A 20,594-nucleotide genomic window follows, 5' to 3' on the forward strand; every position below is an offset into this window, starting at 1 on the left:
ACTTTCGTTATGTCGAGATAACGAGAAAAATAAGTCGTTATAACGAGAAAACGAACTTCATTATGTCGAGATAACGAGAAAAATAAGTCGTTATAACGAGAAAACGACTTTCGTTATGTCGAGATAACGAGAAAATTAAGTCGTTATAACGAGAAAACAAAAAGGAAAAAAAATTATAATGCACGGCCGCTTAGAACTTCCGTAGCAAATGGATCCGAAAGTCTCTGACTCATCGTTACAATTACACATCTTCTATACAGAATTTACAAAACAAAAGCGAAGAAACCAAAACAACAGATGCTTCCACATGTAATCTAACATGATCATCAGAAATAAAACAGAATCTAAACTGTGTAACGGAATAAAATGTCGACCCATGAAGAGGTAATAATGGTCAAGCTTTGCGGCTCCATCTATGTTTTGATTATTATTCTGAATCCCATGCATAGTCATTTCAGCTTCTTGTTCAAAATGTAATTTCTTTAATTTTTTAGATATAAAACTTCCCGACATTCAAGTGCTTATAAAAACTAATGCAAGAAGCAAGAGTAAACTGATTTTGTTTACAAGCAGACTGAGACTATACATCAATTGCTACAAGTATTTAATTAGTAAACTATCATTATAACTGTTCACTTTTAATATAGTTGCAGTACAAACTAAAACATGGATGTAAACTAGTGTTATACTTAAACTACTGTTATACTTAAAGTACACTTAAAGGTAGCTACACTTTCATACACCACAAATAGCTTTTTTTTTTCTTTTTCATTTTTTATATAATTTACGTAGCATGTGTGTAAAAGTGACTTTTAACCTTTTATCACAACACTGTACAAACAGCATGTGAAGTAAAAGGACATCAATCCGGGTACTGATATACTGCATCTCAACCATACCCCACTGTCGGGTGTTTCTCTAGATTATGCAAAGACCTTGCATGGTATGATGCCATAAAATATAATTAAAATATTAAAATATAATATCTAATACTTTTAGAGTAAAAAGTTTGCAATGACACCGAGTTTAACAATCATAAAATGGATAATAAGTTATTCATTGTGTAAGGGACATGGTGAAATGAAAATCGTACACTGGAGTAAATAAATAAATACAAATAAATATTTGCCGATATCTTCGGAGTGAAAAGTCGCACCTTTTTTTCATATTTCCCACGATCAAAGAGAATACTAATAAAGGGGTGAAGCTAAAATCAGTCCTTGGGGTTCCTGTGCACGCACTTATTTAAAGTGTTTCAGCATGTCCCAAATGTACTCAGTCTACCCTGCTTTTTTAAATTTTATCTCGTTCAATCCAGATTACATTGCTGCTACTGTATTTCAACAAAACATTTTAATTTTTCCACCTGTCCCATACACACAGCATTTTGGCTGCACTGTTCCTTTAAAAATCCGAGCGTAACTCATAAACAGAACGGGTCCCTTTAAATCGTCCGTGGAGTGAAGCAGGTGGGTGTTCCCCTGCGCAATACAGCGCTGTCACTTTTTACGGAAATTTGAGTCTAGTCCTCGACGCTTTATCGAAATGCTGCAGCTGAATGACAGCGTAGAGCCCGAGAGCCCGGGTGCGGCGGTCTTACACCCGGGGGACTGTGATGATGGGCTGGAGGTGGTGGCCCGAGCTGGAGCCTCGGTGGCCTGCTGCACCCCGCTGCAGACCCTCACGCCTTTCCATGTCCACAACCCAACCATGCGAGCCAAAGTCAAGGATTATTTCGTCTTCAGGGTGAGTAAGAAACAAAGTATCGCTACAGAACGCCCTGACTCGGCAGTGAAGGTTGTGTTCTGTGGCGGAAAAATGGTTAGTTTCTTAGTGTGTTGACTAGATGGGGTTGTATGTCAAAACCAAAAGAAGCTGCCTACCTAGACAGCATGGATGATTATCTAGACGCGTCGATCGCGTTCAAAGAACGAGCAAATGGACTTGGAACAAAACGCAAAGACGTTAACATTTTATTTATTATTATTATTATTATTTTATTTTATTTTTTTTGACACTTAAGTATGCCTATGTTACTCAGACGCTTTCTACGTAGGGAGCTCATCAGGTTTTGTGACACGGCCATTCTGCATATAGCGGTCTGTTGTTTGCTGGAATCAAACGCAGTACTTGTAGTGACCTTGTAACATTAATAATGAAACTAACTATAATAAGGAAGTACAGCTAATCCTTCGAATCACTGATTGATGTGACATTAAGTCGCTTGTTTTTGCCAAAAAATAAATAAATAAATAACAAAAAGGCAAAGACAGTATCAGGCTGTTCAGAATAGTTTGGATTTATGGTGCAAAAGTTTTCAAAAAACTTATATTCTGGTTTGTGAAGTTCCTTATTTGTCACCCAAGTCACTTTATATTACAGTATCTGCTAAATGATTAAATATAAAAGTTAAGGACAGCGTGCTATTTTATTTATTTATTGTTGTGTATGTGTGGTTTCAGTCGGTTCAAAATTGTATCAGAAATTCTGAATACATTTTAATACACATGTAGCATTCTGCATGTTTGTACACAGATTTTACACATATGATTGTTAGGCAAATGAGACCCATGCAGTGATGTACACTGTAAACATTTCATTTCAACATTTCATGCTTTTGTGTTTGATCTGGAGCTGTTGTCATCTGTTTATGTGACCTGTAACAGTAGTTTTAAACATTATTTTGAATATGCATTTTTCTAGGTATGCCAAAACATTTTACAATGAATAAATTGTGAGTGAAATTATTTTTTTGAGGAGAATGGAGGCCTTGGAGTCAAAAAGTTGAGAACCACTGGTCTCTATGGACTTTAACTACACAGAAGAAATAATTTTTAAATATTTTTTTTTCCTGCCATTAATTTGATATTGTTTCGAGCATCTAAACTAGGTGCTCTTTTTATTGTGGTCCCAGCCAGGAACCATCGAGCAGGCAGTCAATGATATCCGCACGGTTGCCTTGCCTTCAGAAGACGGAGAGGTTCTGAGCGTGTGGCTGCTAGCTGAGTGAGTCTGTTGGCATTACCAAGCACAACATCACTTTTACTGCATGGATTTTTCAATTGACTGATCTTGATTGCAACATTCACACAAAAACACCATGGGACTGCCATGGCTTTTGGGAAATACTATGGGAGAACCATAACATCCTTTTGATTTACCTTTTATTACTATGTAAATACCACTGGATTTAATAGTAGTAGCTGTCAGTAATATGTCATCCATCAGGAGGAAGAAGTACCGTGATACTAAAATCTAATTACATCACTGTACCATGGTACTTTATCTGTAAAGTATGTTATATGCAGTAGTATTTGACGGATGTCTCTTTATATTTGACCACAGAATCGATCACTGGAACAATGAAAAAGAGAGACTGGTTCTTATAACTGAGAGGTAAGAACGCACTGGAATGGAGGTTTAACTGTTAGCATCAGGAAACGGGTTCTGAATGAGCTGCTGGTTCGTTGCAGGTCTTTGCTGGTGTGCAAATATGACTTCATAAACCTCCAGTGTCAGCAGGTCGTCAGAATTTCCCTGAACGCTGTGGACACCATCTCAGTCGGCGAGTTTGAGTTCCCCCCAAAATCCCTCAACAAGTAAATCTCAAGTATTCTCAAGGACAAAATACAATTCTACTGATGTGACTTGGCTTTCTTCACACTGTTGTGTTAATTAGAACATTATATAACAAACTTAAAAAATCTGAACTAGATTTAGGGTCGTATTAAGCTTTGTGTGTGTGTGTGTGTGAAGGAGAGAGGGAACCGGTATCCGTGTCCAGTGGGATAAGCAGCCAAGACCTTCGTTCATGAATCGCTGGAACCCATGGTCCACAGACATACCCTACGCCACCTTCACCGAACACCCAATGGCACACGCAGATGAAAAGGTGGCCTCCCTCTGCCAGGTCAGTGTGCTTATACTAGTGTTTGAGTCTTATTGATCTATCTGTATCAGTATTTGAGATGATTTCATTACACATCGTCTGCAGCATGGATGACAGAGAGCTGAAACACACAGCGGTCTGTATTTGAATGAAAAGCACTTCATGTTTCAGAGTGAAGCTCAGCACTGTTTTCAAGAAATGTAAAAATATGGTTGTTGTCCAACCAGAATTGGGAACATTTATACATCTTTCTACTTTTTACGTCAACTCGCACAGAGAAAATTTGCCGTCCTGGCCAAATCTGGCACATTTGACATTGAGTCTGTGTATTATTGATGTGTATTGTACATGATTAAATAAATAAGTGAATAATGACTGAATGAATGAATGCGCACACAGACATGGTTATTATCTGGTGCTGTGAATTTAGACTGCCAGTTACGCTTTCACGTTCAGCAAAATTTCCCAAAACGTTTTGGGATGTGGGCTTCTTTGCAGTTTCCACCAAAATAACAAGCTCAAGTATTGGATTCATAAGTATTGGAATTTTCCTTTTGTAAAGTAAAATGTAACGTTAATTAATATTAATAAAGCATCAATATGAATAATTAATAAATTGTGTGTATTTTTTGTATATTTTGTTTTGTTATAATAATTATTATTATTATCTCATTCTGGGAGCTATAATTCCTGAGGAGTCTCAATTGATATGAAAATACTTAATACTGTATTGGGTCGAAATTAAACTAAACTACTGTTTTTGTTCAAATGTGATGCTCTCAATGTGGCATGTTTTTGTATGGAAGCCCATTTCTGCCACTAAATAAAAAATAAAACAAAGCAATTGCAACTTTTTATCTCACAATTTATTTTTCTCAGAATTGTGTGATGTAAACTCGCAATTAGACATGTGCTGGTATTCAGTAATGTGATATATCACGGTAATTGTGCACAATATTGTTATCGTGGTCACTTCTAAATACCATGAATGATTATATATTACAAATTATTCCGAATTTGGAATGCATTTTAAGAATACTTTTCTCACCAACTGGTCAAATGCACAACATCATTGTATGCTGCTTGAAAGAGCTTGTGTGCTCTGATGTAAACAAGCAACACGTGGGACATGTGAGAGACGCTGAGTGAAAGCACATTTACTCTCTGACAGCAGATGGCGCTAACCTTCAGAAAATGCAGCCTTTACTCTGGAAACCCCATAAATAAAGCAGCTGATCTACTTTCTAAAACATATTTAAATAGCCATTCAAATTTGTGTATTCACTATGGTGTTCATCACATTTGGTCATTATAGTAATTTTGCAATTTGATCTGTGTAAAACTTTTAACTTTATTTTTCTGCATTACTTTATTTTATTTAAATGTTCAGTTATTTTTGTTATAAGAAAACATTTATTTAACCTGTTATACTGTATTATGACCACTTTTTAAACAAAATTTCAATACAGTGGTAATACCGTATACCGTGATAAAAGTTATTAATCGCAACAAGAAAATTTTATACCGGCATATCCCTACTGGCAATTCATATTTCATATCTCGCAATTCCCAATTGGAGTTATAAAGTCAAAATAGTTGATTATAAAGTCATAATGGCAAGATATTTAGAATTGCAAGATAAAAAGCAGAAGCAGGCTTCCATATTTTTGGAAAGTGTTATGAAATATTTATATTTATTAAGGTGTTCTAATCATAACAAGACAAATTCATACAATAATGAACTTTAAAATCTTCAAAAAAAAAAAAAAATGCTAAAAATAACCACCTCAAGATGAAATCCATACATCATTTTACTTGCATTTTTCTTTTTTTGTGAATTGTGAAAGTGATCAAAGACTGCAGGTTCTGTTCTAAAGGAAATCTCAATTTCAGATTCCAAAATCATAGATAAAACCTTTTAGCTCTTCAGAATTTTCCGTGCACGAGAAGATAAATAAAAATTTATTCTACTCCCAATTTCAGCTTGAGAATTTCAAGACGCAGCTCGTCCAGGCTGTGAAAAAGGCCCATAAAGACTTCCCCATCCCGGGACGAGCCAATGGCGTGCTGATACTGGAGCGGCCGCTCCTGATCGAGACTTACCTAGGCATCATGTCCTTCATCAACAATGAAGCCAAACTGGGCTACGCCATGACAAGGGGAAAAATCGGCTTTTAACTCCTGAATTCTCCTTCCATTTCTCTCATCCTCCAGTCAAGTGCTGTTTTTGAGTGATACTGCTACACTTGAGTATGTGAGTCCAGTACATACTGCTTGTTTTGATGTATAGAGCGTGTGAAATGTGCCAGGCAGTGAGATGAGTGGTCACTGCAGCAGGATGTGTCTGGATGAAGCCCTCTTCCTCTATTGACGTGGTAAAAAGAGCCTTTCTAACATGTTCGAATGGTTTAGAGATGCAGTGTGTGTGTTACTGGCAACGATTTATTGACCATTGATCACTTTCGTTTGAAACCTCCCTACAAATGGTGTCCCCTTCCAGAAGTGCCCTTCAAGGGTGCCAAAAAGCCATTTGGAATTCACCCAAAAACTCACAATGCTTGCCCCGCCTCCGGGGTCTTCTGATTGGTCCATTGTTTTGGAACTGATGTTAATGAGCTGCGCTGTGTATAAAACGTGGCGCTCTTGCGAGACACTTCTAAAATATTGCATATGTTGCATTCTGAACATTTACTTGGAATTGGAAGTCAGTCCAGGCAAGCATTACCCAAAAGCATTGTGAGCTAAGTTGATCATAAAGACCAATGTTGGTGATCTATAACATGCATTTAGAATATAGATTTCCATTTCATGCCAACTCAATAAATACCATGAGTTAAAATGGCGTACTTCATGAAACACAACCAGAACAAAATTTCTGGGAATTTTTCAGTTGAATGTATTCCATGTTCACAATACAAAACACAACCAAAAATAATGTTTGTTTTTTTTAATGAATGATTTGCATGAAAGTTTGTTCTGTTTGTTTTAATGAATGGGGTCCAATGTGGTCTAAAAGGGTTTTAAAACGTGTCAGAGAAAAACTGCATGCCTTCTGAACTGCACTACTATTAAATAAAAACTAAGACTTCCATTACGTTAAATATATTTATTTTCCTCAGGACTGCAGTGCTTTTATAAGGTTTGAAACTCTTTGAATAAAGTTGATTTGGACTGTTACTGAAGTTAACAATCTAGGTTTTCTTACATAAATTAAATCTCTTCATCATTTTAGAATTATTTAGATCTAGACCCTTGGGCCCTTTAAATTCAATACAATCTGCATTCGTCTTTGCAAAATGAAACCCCAAATAATGTTTCGCATAAAGAAAATGAATCTCAATTCTCATTAATGCAATGTGGTAAAAATATTTTCTTTCTCATTACTGTAACAAAAAAGTAATAAATTCCGTCTGAAAACAATGACTATTAAATCAATGGAATCTGAATTATTAAAATCGAGCAGGATTTATATCCCAAACAATGCGACTAATATGAGGTCAAATTGCAATTTATGCAATGTGTGAAATATTTTTTGTAATACTGAACAAAACCATATTGTCAGCATTATCTCATCAGATATAACGCTGGCTTAAGGTAACACACCAAAAACCGTGGAAATATAGACAGGGGACGTGTCCACAGGAAGTACCTGCCTGACATGTATTTTCACACACTGTTCTTATTTCAAAATCAATTCCAGGTCTAATTGTGGCTGCTGTAAACTCATGAAATGTAGCGTACTACTGTTACATGTGCTTCATGTACAAGTCTTGCTTGTGTGCTTTATCCATAATTCATGCCTCATTTATTTAACCTAAAGGACAATGTTTAAGTCCTGCCATATTTACAGAAAGTTGAAATGAAGTTTACCAAGGCAAACAGAAAGTGTATGTTTGATGCTGTTTATTCCTCAGGTGATGTTGGTCAACAGATTGGTTTTGTTTAAGGATGCATGACACGGCGGGACGTTCTGACCCTGAAGGTTTCCTGCTGTTGAGCGATTACAGGTTCACAGACTTTTTTCATGGAAATGCAATTTTGTCAGCCATTTTCTTTTTTTTCTTTTTTTTGTGGCTATACATAGAGAAATAGCTATAATAGACGCATTATACTGTTTTTGTTTTCTATATTTGTTTTAAATGTAATGTAAAGTTGTGCATGATGGTTATGCCTGCAACTTGTTAGATGTACAGTTTGTTAGCCATAACCTCAATTCACCAAAAACAAAATCTAAGCACCTTTTCCTCTGTTTAAAAGCACATGTAATTGTTTTTTTAAGTGAAACATTTTTTGCATAACAACTCATCCATGGTTTGTTTAAATAGAATTTTAGAAGTCATCTTTAAAATTTGTTGCCTGGATTTCAACACACTGATTTCTGCAATATAAACATAATGCTTTAAGTAAAATTATGGTTATTTTAACACTTTTCATTTGTTGCGTCTTATTTAAAAAAAAAACAAAAAAACAACATCTATATGAAAGAATTTATAAATGTTGGTATTACTTATAGTATGTATTTGTATTTATTTTAATTCCTTAGTAGTCTGTTACAGTAATAGTATTTGTGGATTGTTCTTGACGTGTTCACCGCACGTCCTGATTTTGCCAAGTCCGATGTGTTCCTAGGTCAACATATTTTGTTGACCCTGGAACAACATTTTACTCCAAAAATATATTCTTAACCATATCCCTACACCTAAACCTAACCTTAACCATGAGTAATCCCTAAAATCAGAGGAAATGATAGATGAATGACACTGATGTACAAGCACCAAACACTGATTTTAAGCATAAACTTCACAAAATCTATAAACTGGTTCTTCAAATCTGATTGGTTAATCACAATGTTGTTCCAGGGTCAACAACGATGTTGTCCCAGGAACATGTCTCACTTGGTAAAATCAGGTTAGGCCGTGTTCACCTGTAGTCTCTGTAGAAGAAAGACAAAACCTATGGGAAACATCAATGTAGTAAACTTTATTACAAGTATATATATACAGTACAGACCAAAAGTTTGGACACACCTTCTCATTCAAAGAGTTTTCTTTATTTTCATGACTATGAAAATTGTAGATTCACACTGAAGGCATCAAGGGCTATTTGACCAAAAGGAGAGTGATGGGGTGCTGCGCCAGATGACCTGGCCTCCACAGTCACCGGACCTGAACCCAATCCAAATGGTTTAGGGGTGAGCTGGACCGCAGACAGAAGGCAAAAGGGCCAACAAGAGCTAAGCATCTCTCGGGGAACTCCTTCAAGACTGTTGAAGACCATTTCAGGTGACTATCTCTTGAAGCTCATCAAGAGAAGGACAAGAGTGTGCAAAGCAGTAATCAAAGCAAAAGGTGGCTACATTGGAGAACCTACAATATGACATATTTTCAGTTGTTTCACACTTTTTTGTTATGTATATAATTCCACATGTGTTAATTCATAGTTTTGATGCCTTCAGTGTGAATCTACAATTGTCATAGTCATGAAAATAAAGAAAACTCTTTGAATGAGAAGGTGTGTCCAAACTTTTGGTCTGTACTATATATATGTATGTATGTATGTATGTCTATTAACTAGACTTTAACATTAAACTCATAATTTGCTGTATATTAATAGTTAGTAAGGTTAGTTTGGGGTAGGGTTTATGAATAAGATCATGCAGAATAATGCATTAATGTGATTTCTAAGTACTGATAAACAGCCAATATGCTATATGCATGCTTATAAACAACTAGTTTGCAGTGACATTTAAAAGAAAGGGTTACTGAATTAATACTTTTCTTCAGCAAGGATGCATTAAATTGATCAAAGCAGACTGTAAAGACTTTTAGATGGTTACCAACGATTTTTTTTTATGCTGTTATTTTAAACTTTATATTCATCAAACAATCAATAAAAAGATGTATAAGTTTCCACAAAAATATGAAATATTAATTTTCTACATTCATAATAAGATATCAGATATCAGCATATTAGAGTGATTTCTGAAGGATCATGTGACACTGAAGACCAGGATGGAAATTCATCTTTGATCACAGGAATAAATGACAATAGAAATAGTTTTTAATTGTAATAATATTTCACAATATGTAACTTATTTATTTATTTATTTATTTATTTTGGTTATATTTATTATTCTTTATGTCTTCATGCTGTAATCACTGGATTATTTTGAATTGGCTACACTTTCAGTATTACTTGGACATCTTTTTCAATATTTTGTTTGAATGTACTGTACTATTGTTTCCCTTATTGTAACTCAGGTTTGTTGCAGTTTATGCCTTTCCAGAAAATTAAATAAGTTTATGTGTGTATATATATATATATATATATATATATATATATATATATATATATATATATATATACATGTGTTGACAGTATATTTGATCAAATAAAAGCAAAATAAATTAATTACAAAATTCGTATAGACCCGACAGGTAGTGTTCATTCAATATTACATGTAATGTCATTTTTCATTCACCTAGATAAAACAGAAAACACCATAATTTTGCACATAGTGCTATTATTACTTTTTTTTTTTTACTTTATGTCTCACGTTTTGTGTATTATTTATTTATTTATTTTATTTATTTATTTTCCACAATTTCACACATTGCATTTGTTACTACATGTTGGGAGTAGAATATTACAAAAGCGACAAGTTACAAATTACATTACTTTTTTAGCAGCCAAGGACTACTACTATAGTACACACCCCGGTTCAGAGTAACCTACCCAACAACTGATCAGGCAAAACAATAGTGTTCTATTGTGAAAAAAAACCAGCCAGCACCACCCCACCCACCTCGCAAGGATTATGTGAGCGGTCCAACCTTAGATGCCAGGGCAACCATTCTTTAAATTGTGGGTATTTAGAGTACAGTTACCTTAAGCAGACAAAATTGACAGTCCCGATACCTTTGTACCTCAATTTGAAATGATCCATGTACCAAGAGAAAGGGGTTTAACTCTCAGCCGCAAATCCCTCAGGTTTATATCTCTCCAGTAGTTGTTGCTTTAGTTTCTTTTTAAATATAAATAATAAAGCAGATGGTTTTAAATTAGTATGCAGCTCATTCCATAATTGTGGACCACTGTAACATACACTAAACCTAGCACTTGTTAAGTAGGGGAGAGCAGGGGCGAAAATATTTTTTTTTAGAAAAACTGCATTTTAAAAGATAATGTTGTATACAGAGATATATTTCTGCTGTGGCAAGTAACTCAGAAGTGTGGTCTAACAATACCAGGTGGTATTTTGTAGAAATGTAGAAAGACTTCAGTATAATTTCACTTTGAACATAAGTTGCACATTGTTACTTCCGACCCCATCGGTTGGGACGAAAGTAACACAACAATATAAGCTAGATTTTTTTCTGTTAGTCTTATTTTTCTTAAGTATACCTGATTGTGATCTTGTTAATAAATAACTGCAAACATATTTTGTCCTTTATCTTTGCAAAAAAAATATTAAATTACATTTTCATATTTTCATTTTAAATTTAAGTTTCATCAGATGTCTTAAAACTTGACTGTATTTTTTATTGTAAATTTCAATGTATTTTTATATAATAATAAAAAAATTCTACAGAATGCACAATATAAAAATTTATTCACATTAGCATAATAAAAAAACTCTAAACATAATGTAACAGTAGGCCTATTTATGTTTCCATCCAGTTGTTTTTATGCATGAACTGAAAATGTGCATTAAAACATCTGGAAACCCTGCAAATTCACAGGTGGAGGTGTAAAGGCTAAGATATGGCTAAAACCTAAATATAAATGTGATGTAGCAGCTGCCCAGAGAGGGATGTTCCTCTATGTCCAGAAACACCCTCTCAAAAACATCTGGATAAAACCAGACCTCTGTCTGTCTTTCTGACCCTCACTCAGACATATTTTTTGGTATAATATGACAAACATTTGTAAGAAATAATGCAAGACACAGAAATTCACAATATAGCTTGCACTGGAACAAAATAAATACTTTTTGTGACTGTAGCAGGACAAAAGTAACAACTGTTACTTTCGTCCAGACAGGAACTCCTGACATTTAAACTCGATTTAATTTTATATAAAAAAAAATTGAAAATGCAAACTTTAGGATGTGTTAAAGCACTAAATAACCTGTAGATTGATCATTACTTTGACACATGAAACAAAAAAAACAACACGACTAATAAAAAAAAATTACCGCTTCAACAATTTACTTTTTGTACTCGAAAACAGTTTTACGGACCTAACGTCTGGAAACGATGAGGAAATCACATGATATTTCTCAGCTCCGTCAAGGATTGCATGCTGAACATGCTGTCATAGCTGGGAATGCAAATGCAGAGAGAGGCTCGGAGAAAATCGCTTTGTTACTTTCGTCCAGTGTTACTTTCGCCCCGGTTCTCCCCTACCTACATTTACCTTTTAGGAGCAGCTTAAGTCTAGTGTAGTGTGTGTGAAAAGATGTATATAATGGAATTAGCTCACACAATCTAATGTTTAACCTGTTGACAACATTGTACATTGTACATGCATTGGGATAAAAGCTACATTCAGGAAGCTTTAGTAGGCCATGTCTATAGAAGAGAGCATTTGTGTGAGAGTTACGTGTGGACCATGAAATAGCTCTTACGGCTTTCTTTTGTAATATCAAGAGTTGCTCAATATAAGTACGGTAAGTTATTTCAAATAATATTACAATAAATCAGAAGAGGCTTAAACAGAGTCCTATACAGTGAGAAGAGCACGTCTAATGGGAGCACATGTCTCACTTTAAAGGACAAACCCACAATTATATAGTTTTTTAACCAGCTCATTAATATGTTCCTTAAAGTTTATGAATTGATCTATATGTATTCCAAGAAATTTTATTGCGTCCACTCTTTGAATAGCTCTACAATCTATGTTTAAATTAATGTCACAATCAATGAATTTATGACTACTTGATCGAAAAACAATATAAAAGGTTTTTACTAATGTTTAGCGATAGTTTATTACATTTAAACCAGGTATCTATTTCTGTTAGTCTGTCATTTAAGAGTTTTTCAAGATGATTCAAGTATTTGTGGGATACAAACAGATTTGTGTAATCAGCAAAGAACATCACAGGAACAATGTACAAAATCGTTAATATAAACAATAAACAAAAGTGGCCCCAAAATAGATCCCTGGGGAACCCCAGATACTATATTTTCCAATCCAGAATCAATACCATTTAAGGTCACATATTGCCGTCTTCCATAAACATAGTCACTGAACCACTGAAGACCCACACCCCTGACCCCGTAATGCGACAGTTTTCCAAGTAAGATTTGAAAATCAATCGTGTCGAATGCTTCTTAAAAGGTCGAGAAATACCCCAATACCGATTTCTTTTATTTCAAAAAGATAGTGAGCTTTCCAATATGCGCGCCACTGGGTGCCGTCTGTACTTCTCGGTCAGAGAGCACCTGTCCATCAAAAGCTCACTATCCAATCAGAGTAGATCACTGTTAAGCCCACCCCCACGAGAGGTATGTTTCAAAACACCAAACGAAAAACTGCGAAACGTAAGCGAAATCTGTGGCAATGAATTCAGAATTCACTATTATTGAAAACAAATATTTGAAAAACATTAACAAAGAATGAAGTATATTTGAAGAGCCTGTTAAATTTTTTTTTTTTTTTTTTTTTCATTGTTTTTTTTCTTCTTTTGTAATGCCATATTTTTTATATTTTCTGAAAAAGCTACGTTCAGTTTTATAAGGTTTCGTCCATTATTATAAAAAAAAAGTAACTGCATACAATTCTACCCTGCCTATTAACAAAATACAACCTCTTACCACCGTACTAACACTGAACTGATTTGTGTTGAGTATGCGTCACCCGTCAGGGGCCTGTACCATGAAGCCGGATTATTTGGCTAGCCAGGTAAGTTTCAGTTTAGTTTGCACCAATCCTGGGTTTTAGGTACCATGTAAGTGGCTTGGCTTTTAGCTGCGTTCATTGCCATAGTAACTTACACTCCACAGCTAACCTGGAGGCAGGTTATGTTCTGGGTTAGAGATCTCAAACTGAAGCTGGACCAATCAGATGTGAGAGAAGTGACACATGTCTGACACAGTCACTCCAGTTTATCTTGCTCCAAATTAAAGGTCACTAATGCTAAAAAAAACAACAACAACAACAAAAAAATAAAAATAAAAAATGATAAAATAACAACAACAAAAAAATGATAATTACTGAGTATTTTTATGATTTATATAATTACTGTGATTCATATTATTTATATTTTACACACAAGCAATTTTACTTTAACAGTTATTATCAATCGTTTATTTTAAATAATAATGTATACAGATAAGATACAGATCAAAAGATTGACCTTACATGTTCGAGTATCTATCACTATATATTTTCAAATGTGTAAACTAAGTTAACGAGTTTCACTTGTGACTTCACTGATAAAGCAGGATAATTTATTTTATTTGTCCTCCTTCATATTTCATTTGACGTTTAAATTTGTCATATTCATCAATCTCTTAACCTTTAGCAAAACCTTTAACCTTTTGAATCTCGCTGGGTCTCATCTCGAGAAGTAAATCAAACTTGCTTTGTATTGCAAGGCCATGATTGGCTGTTCACCAGTGATGTCACATTTTAATGTGCACGCGCTCCACAAACTCAGGACCAAAGCCTGAATTGACAAAGAAGGTTGATGAACAGCATCATGGTACCAACAAAGCCGGACTGGAGAGGTTTGGTTTTGTCAACTCAAAACTAATCCTGTAACTCAGAATTTGTTCAGCTACCATCATGGTACAGGCCCCAGGACTCCAGCGGGGCGAGACCAGACCAAATGTGTACAGGTGCACGATCTGAAGGCTGCTGAAGAGCTGTCTTATACTATGCAATTGTAGTCAAAATTTGATTTGTCAACATGAAGATGCTAATGGCTGCAAGAAAAACATATTACAAAATATTTCCCATCTGGCGAAACTCTGCACAGTTGATTGGACTGCTTCAAGACCTCTGAGAAACTCATGCTACAGGAACAAACAGTAAATAATGTTAGGTTGTGTGTCAAACCGAATTTAAGACAAAAAAAAAACTCTTTAAAGTACTTTTCGAGAATGTAAAATCCTGTAATGACTTTTAATAACAGCACGAATATTACACAGTTATTTGGTTTTACAAAAACTAAATGAATCCATAAATTATCTTATGTCGGCTCCATGTCAGTTTGTTTATTTTTTTTAGTTAAATCTAAAAGATAGCCTACACATCTAACCTTGTCTGCGTCAACAGAAGACTCTCTGTATGCGTTTGAACAGTTTACCTTCCTGAGTTTACCTTTCTCACTTGGTCCGAAGAGTTTTTTTGGTCTATTATTAAGACATCTGCGGGATAAAACAAAAAAGACACTCAGAGTCAAATCTCTCGATCGAGGAGCTCTAATCGCTTGTGGTTTCCGAAGGTGTGCGAGAACGTCACGCTGACGGCCAATCAGCGCCGCGCATTAGCGTCGGTGTCACATGGGGATTGTGGGAAATGGTGTTTCATCGTTTATTTTCTAGAAGATGAGTAATTGTTTGACGTTTCTGTATTTTATGGCTTTATCTTGCGTTTCAAAGAAAATTCAAAAACTTGTTTATGCTACGATTCTGGACAGTCTTTCTACAATCGAATAAGACTGAGACTGAAGTGAATGAGTTAAGTGTCAATCAGCGTTTACATGCGTCCTTAAGCCTGTTATGTTTAATAAGCTGATGGTGGTCATGTAAACGCGGTTACCCGTTATCTTTTATCGGAGTAAGGTCATAAACGGCTTGACACAAGTAGGGAAATATTTTTTTATTTTTATTTATTTTTTGCCTCTTACCCCGATTTCGCGCATCATGTAGCCTAAACACAGTAACCAGCTTTTTTTGTTGTGCGCACATGTGATGCATATTTAAGAGCATCTAGACAGAGAAAATGTTTCGCACTATGAAATAGGCTATATCACAAAAGCAGACTCTTTAATTACTCTTTTCATGACTGAGAAAATTATAAGTGTTATCATCTCGTGCAGCAGAAGTAGGCTAGAAGTGGTTCAGTCAAACGCTGTACTAAGCTGAATGAGAGGAAAATATATGAGCTATAAAAAAACCTGATTTATTATTAGTCATGTAAACGCACCTTACTGTCATTGTCAGGTTACTGCATGTAAACGGGTAAAACTGGATATTTAATGAGCTGATATTTGTGAGGTATCAGTTTGTTGGTGTGCATGTTGTCAAGCTTTAATCGGGTTTCAGCGACCCCTTCGTGCTTCCCGCTCGTATGCGCCCAAACGGCGGCTAACACCTCCTCCTCCTCCTCCACCCATCCCTCCGCTTCAGCGCCCTCACACCCGCCAGGCTGCTCACCCTACACCTGCATAATCAGCCTCATCTGCTTCTCTCATGTCTGGCCCTGTACTGTAAGAGAGATTCGAGCTGTGTGGTGTTGTTCAATGTCTTAATTCGCAGCTCGTCTGCTGCTAGTCTGCGAGGGTCAGCTGCAGGTCAAGGAAACTGATTTTGGGATCCAGTGAACATCGCCATAGGTTGTTGCAAGCCAGGAATATAGCTTGTTTGGTAAGTAAATGCAATATAAATACAGTTTTAATTGTTTGTTTGAGCTCTTCACTCTTTAAAAAAAAAACAATAATATAAGCCCAGGGTAGGATCTGCTCTTGTTTTAATCATCCACTCCAGTATCATAGACTAGATTTGTGTTAATAAGGTGAACTTAGTTGCATTCAAATTTGCTGACGTTTATAATACAAAATAAAGAAGGCGTTGGAAATATGTTTAAATCCCTCACTTGATCGATTTTTTTTTCCATGCTCGGAATGCAGTTATTAATGAATGCTATTTATGCATCTAAAAGCACAAAACAATAAACGCAGCTACTATTGCGATTTAATTTGTTAGTTTTTGTTTGTCTATCAGTAAGAAAACAGTGTCCCACGAAGGTGATGCAGTTGTCTGTCAACATAGCTACAGTAGAAGATGTGCACAATTATTAATTAAGCTCCTGCCTCCCATTAATCTGTTTTATATTTCTTCATCCACTAATGTAATGTATATTATCCCTATTTTATTCGATTATAGGCTATTTAAATTATATTGTAATAGGCTAATTATTAAATAGCTAGGCTAACAGTAAAGTAAACATAAACTATTTTATATTCTAAATAATAATATTATAGACTAAAATTATTTTTAAATCCGCAGCAGAGCACGAGGTGAAATGCATGACGGTTTTTGTGTGATTGGTTGACAGGGTGCTGCATTAGTTCAGCACTGCGCTGAATGCAGTTATGCTCGTGCCAAAGAGTTTGTAGTCTGTATGAATGCTATTTATTATTTATTTATTTATTTGTTTTTATCTGTTGTTTTAACATATGCTATATATATTATCGAAACCCAGCCCGAGGAATAACTGAGCACTTTTTGTGCGTGATGCATTGGGCTTCATGGTTGGGTTTGCGGCTGATCGGTTTTTCAGACGTTGAGCGCGAGCTTCGGTAAGATACAGCTTCAATAGGAGCTAATGAACGCAAGGCCTTTGTCAAGTGATAATTCAATTCTTCGCTTGAATCCCTGTCGTGTGTGTAATTGCTGCAGATCTTTAGCTGCTCTCAGGTGGCAGCTGCCTCGGGAGTACAGCTCCACATCAGTAAACACACGCGGACTCGATCATGAGACTTTCTTTCTTTCTTTCTTTCTTTCTATTTTAATTTAGGTTTTTTTTAATGATACCTTTCATTTGCTACATAAAATAAAAAAACTAGATCAATTTTATCAGATTTGATGTAATCTTCCGCGAGCCCGTCACCGAGGGAACAGTCGCTTTGTGTTTGAAATGAGAAACCGTTTTATTTCTTATTATTTATTTATTTGTTTTTTTTATAAATTTATATTTTTCCCTTTCATTTTAAATTAAGATGAGACCGGGGAAAGTTGTCATCATGGCGAAGGTGTCACAAGAATGATCTTAACCTCTGTTTTGTGTAAAATAGGCTGGTCTGTGTGTATTCTAGCATAATGTTGGTTTAAAACGTTTCTAAAATAAATAAAAATAAGTAAATGCTGTTTGTCGTGTTCTACAAATTACAGTTATAATATCATCATATAGCAAAACAGGTAAACATAAAACCGCTGTTCCGAGTTGGCTTTAACCGAAAAATTTTTGTTTTTCTTTTAAATATCCTATCCATGTTCGTCAGATTGTTTAACGCCAGGTACATTTCTGTTGTTGGCATGATCTAGATCAAAGTGTGTTTAATGAACTACGCGTGCTTTATTTACACTACGGTTTTTTTTTTTTTTTTTTTCAAATGTTCAGCGTATTTTTACATTCCGCAACTGAATTAAAAATAAGAATAAAACACTAAACCCTGACAAATATTCACATGGGTAAAAATATTGCCAATTTTTTTTTTTATTGTATATATATATTTTTTTTTATGAGGCCCATGCATTGTTTTAAATATTCTGAAATTCCATTCACATGTAATTAATATTTTATATAAATAAAATAGAGACATAATAATAAAGATAATACATACATTTGTTCAGCCTATATGGAAACAACAGTGTATCAAAACACAGCACTGTGGTTTTTGTTTAATTCACAATTTATCTCATTTCACAAATATGAATAAAATGAAGCAGCTTAATGTTACATGTTTACATATTATTCACAGTGTTTGGGATGTTGAGTTTATTATTATTATTATTATTATTATTATTATTATTATTATTATGCAGTAATAATATATTAAGATAAGGGTATTTGAGTAATTTATATTGCTCTTTCTTTAAAAATAAATTATATAAAATCATTTGACCAATGACAAATGTTAATACATTGCTAATAAATGACTTTCACATCTGAACTTTCAGTAGTTTATGTTTATGGACTCTGATAATTGTGTATGGGGTGTGTAATATGTCAGAGTTGGATGGTCTGTTCTTGTGTGGTCAGGACGGGGGTTTCTCGTGTCCTGTGAGTAATGTGATGGAGGAAGTGTGTGCTGTCACAGTGGAGCACTGCAGGCAGGTTCGGACACGTCCAGCCTGGCATCTTTATTCTCAATCTATGCATCCAGCCTCAAAATCTGCAGGATTCAAACTTCAGGAGATGCGTGGAGCAGCAGGGTGGAAATGACTTGGAAATCGAATCTTGCGTGTGTGTTCAGTCTTTAAACAAAGATGCAGTTCAGATTCAGAGAGTTATTTTACGGAGCATGAATACAGAGCTTTTATAATATACCTTTCCTTCAGAATAAGTGTCTATTATAAAATTGCTGGGTCCATTAATGAATAACGATTATGATTAAGATGTAGAACCATTATATTATTATATACCATTTGGAGGATTACTTTTTTATGTAATAATAATAAAAAAAAAAATCTATTAAATTCATTAATTCAACATTTAATTTATCTCTTTTTCAGAGTATTCAGTTCAGTTTGATTAAAAAATAGACTCAAAATAATTTTAAAGGACTAATTCATCTTTAAATGAAGATTCTATAATAATGTATTCAGCCTCATGTGTTTTTGTTCTTTACTGTAGAACTGTATAAAGACATTTTTATGTATTTATTAGTTTTTCTTTTAACCCAGCTGTGACTTTCTGTTTTTTTTGTGCGTGACACAAGATGTAAAGAAGTCCATGTGCTACACCGGAAAAAAGGAACCTAAAATGGAAATAACTGGTTTTATTTAAGTCAATTTAATATGGCTGGATCAACCTAAATATTTAGACCACTAAAACTCTCAACACAACCAAATACAGAAACAGGTTGCAAATAGCACAGACGACAATGGGACCCTAATGAAAAGAAACCATAGGTTTACTTCAAATAAAACCAAAAAAAAAATGGTTACTATAATTAAACCCACAAATTAGCCATGATATTTGTAGTAAAACTGTGGTTAAATGCTAGTAAAATATGTCAAAAACCCTTGGGTACTAAATTTTTAAAGCCATGGCTTATTTTCATAAGTGAAATGTTTTAAGGGGACCCCAACAATGCTTATGAAAATGAACCATGATTTTATTATAGTCAAAGTGTAGTAACCGTAGTTGTTTAAATACTGTGGTTAAACTGTTTGTGTAGCAAAACCATGGTTCATTTCTGGTTATCATGGTTTAACTATAATAACAATGTTTTTTTTTTTTGTTTGTTTTTTTTTTTTTGTTTATAGTACAGCATGAGTTATAAAATTAAGTCATCCAGCTTACACAGGGCTTCACAGTTACGGTAAATCTGTATTTTGTCAGATTTTTTAGGCATTTAGAAAAAAAAAAAAAGCTAAGGAATCATGTGATCAGGATGTTTAAACAAATAAAAACCTCTCCTTTCAGACGCTGATAAGTGTGTCCCAGACAGGTTCGTCATTTGCAGGTGTTTTTTTCATTGAGCTCTCTCCTCCACCAAACATTTGACTGTTTTAAAGGTTTCTTTTGCTTTATGGATGTACGTCTGGTAACCCCGGTCTGTTATGTGATTTTCAGTGTGATCTGTCCAGTGGTGGACTGTCCAACATCCAAGATGTCCCAGTCGTCCACCGCTGATGAGGGTACAACCTTTGAAAACTTGTGGAGTACCCTGTGAGTTCATTTGCATGCACTGACATAATGCAGTTTATGTTGATGTTAGTAGCAGTTTTCTGGACGGGCTTATATT

At 34.8% G+C, this 20,594-nt stretch overlaps 1 protein-coding gene across 1 annotated transcript; it reads left to right on the forward strand.

The window, feature by feature from the left end:
- Positions 1-1,433: 1,433 nt before the first annotated feature.
- LOC128018263 (tumor protein p63-regulated gene 1-like protein) lies at positions 1,434-8,313 on the forward strand. The gene is made up of 6 exons (XM_052603680.1): positions 1,434-1,746; positions 2,915-3,006; positions 3,346-3,396; positions 3,474-3,599; positions 3,757-3,910; positions 5,873-8,313. The coding sequence occupies exons 1-6, from the start codon at positions 1,546-1,548 to the stop codon at positions 6,065-6,067; spliced, it is 819 nt and encodes a 272-aa protein (XP_052459640.1). The 5' UTR covers positions 1,434-1,545; the 3' UTR covers positions 6,068-8,313.
- The last annotated feature ends 12,281 nt before the right edge of the window (positions 8,314-20,594 follow it).

The sequence above is a fragment of the Carassius gibelio genome, chromosome A8, assembly GCF_023724105.1.
Source record: "Carassius gibelio isolate Cgi1373 ecotype wild population from Czech Republic chromosome A8, carGib1.2-hapl.c, whole genome shotgun sequence".
NCBI classification, from domain to species: Eukaryota; Metazoa; Chordata; class Actinopteri; order Cypriniformes; family Cyprinidae; genus Carassius; species Carassius gibelio.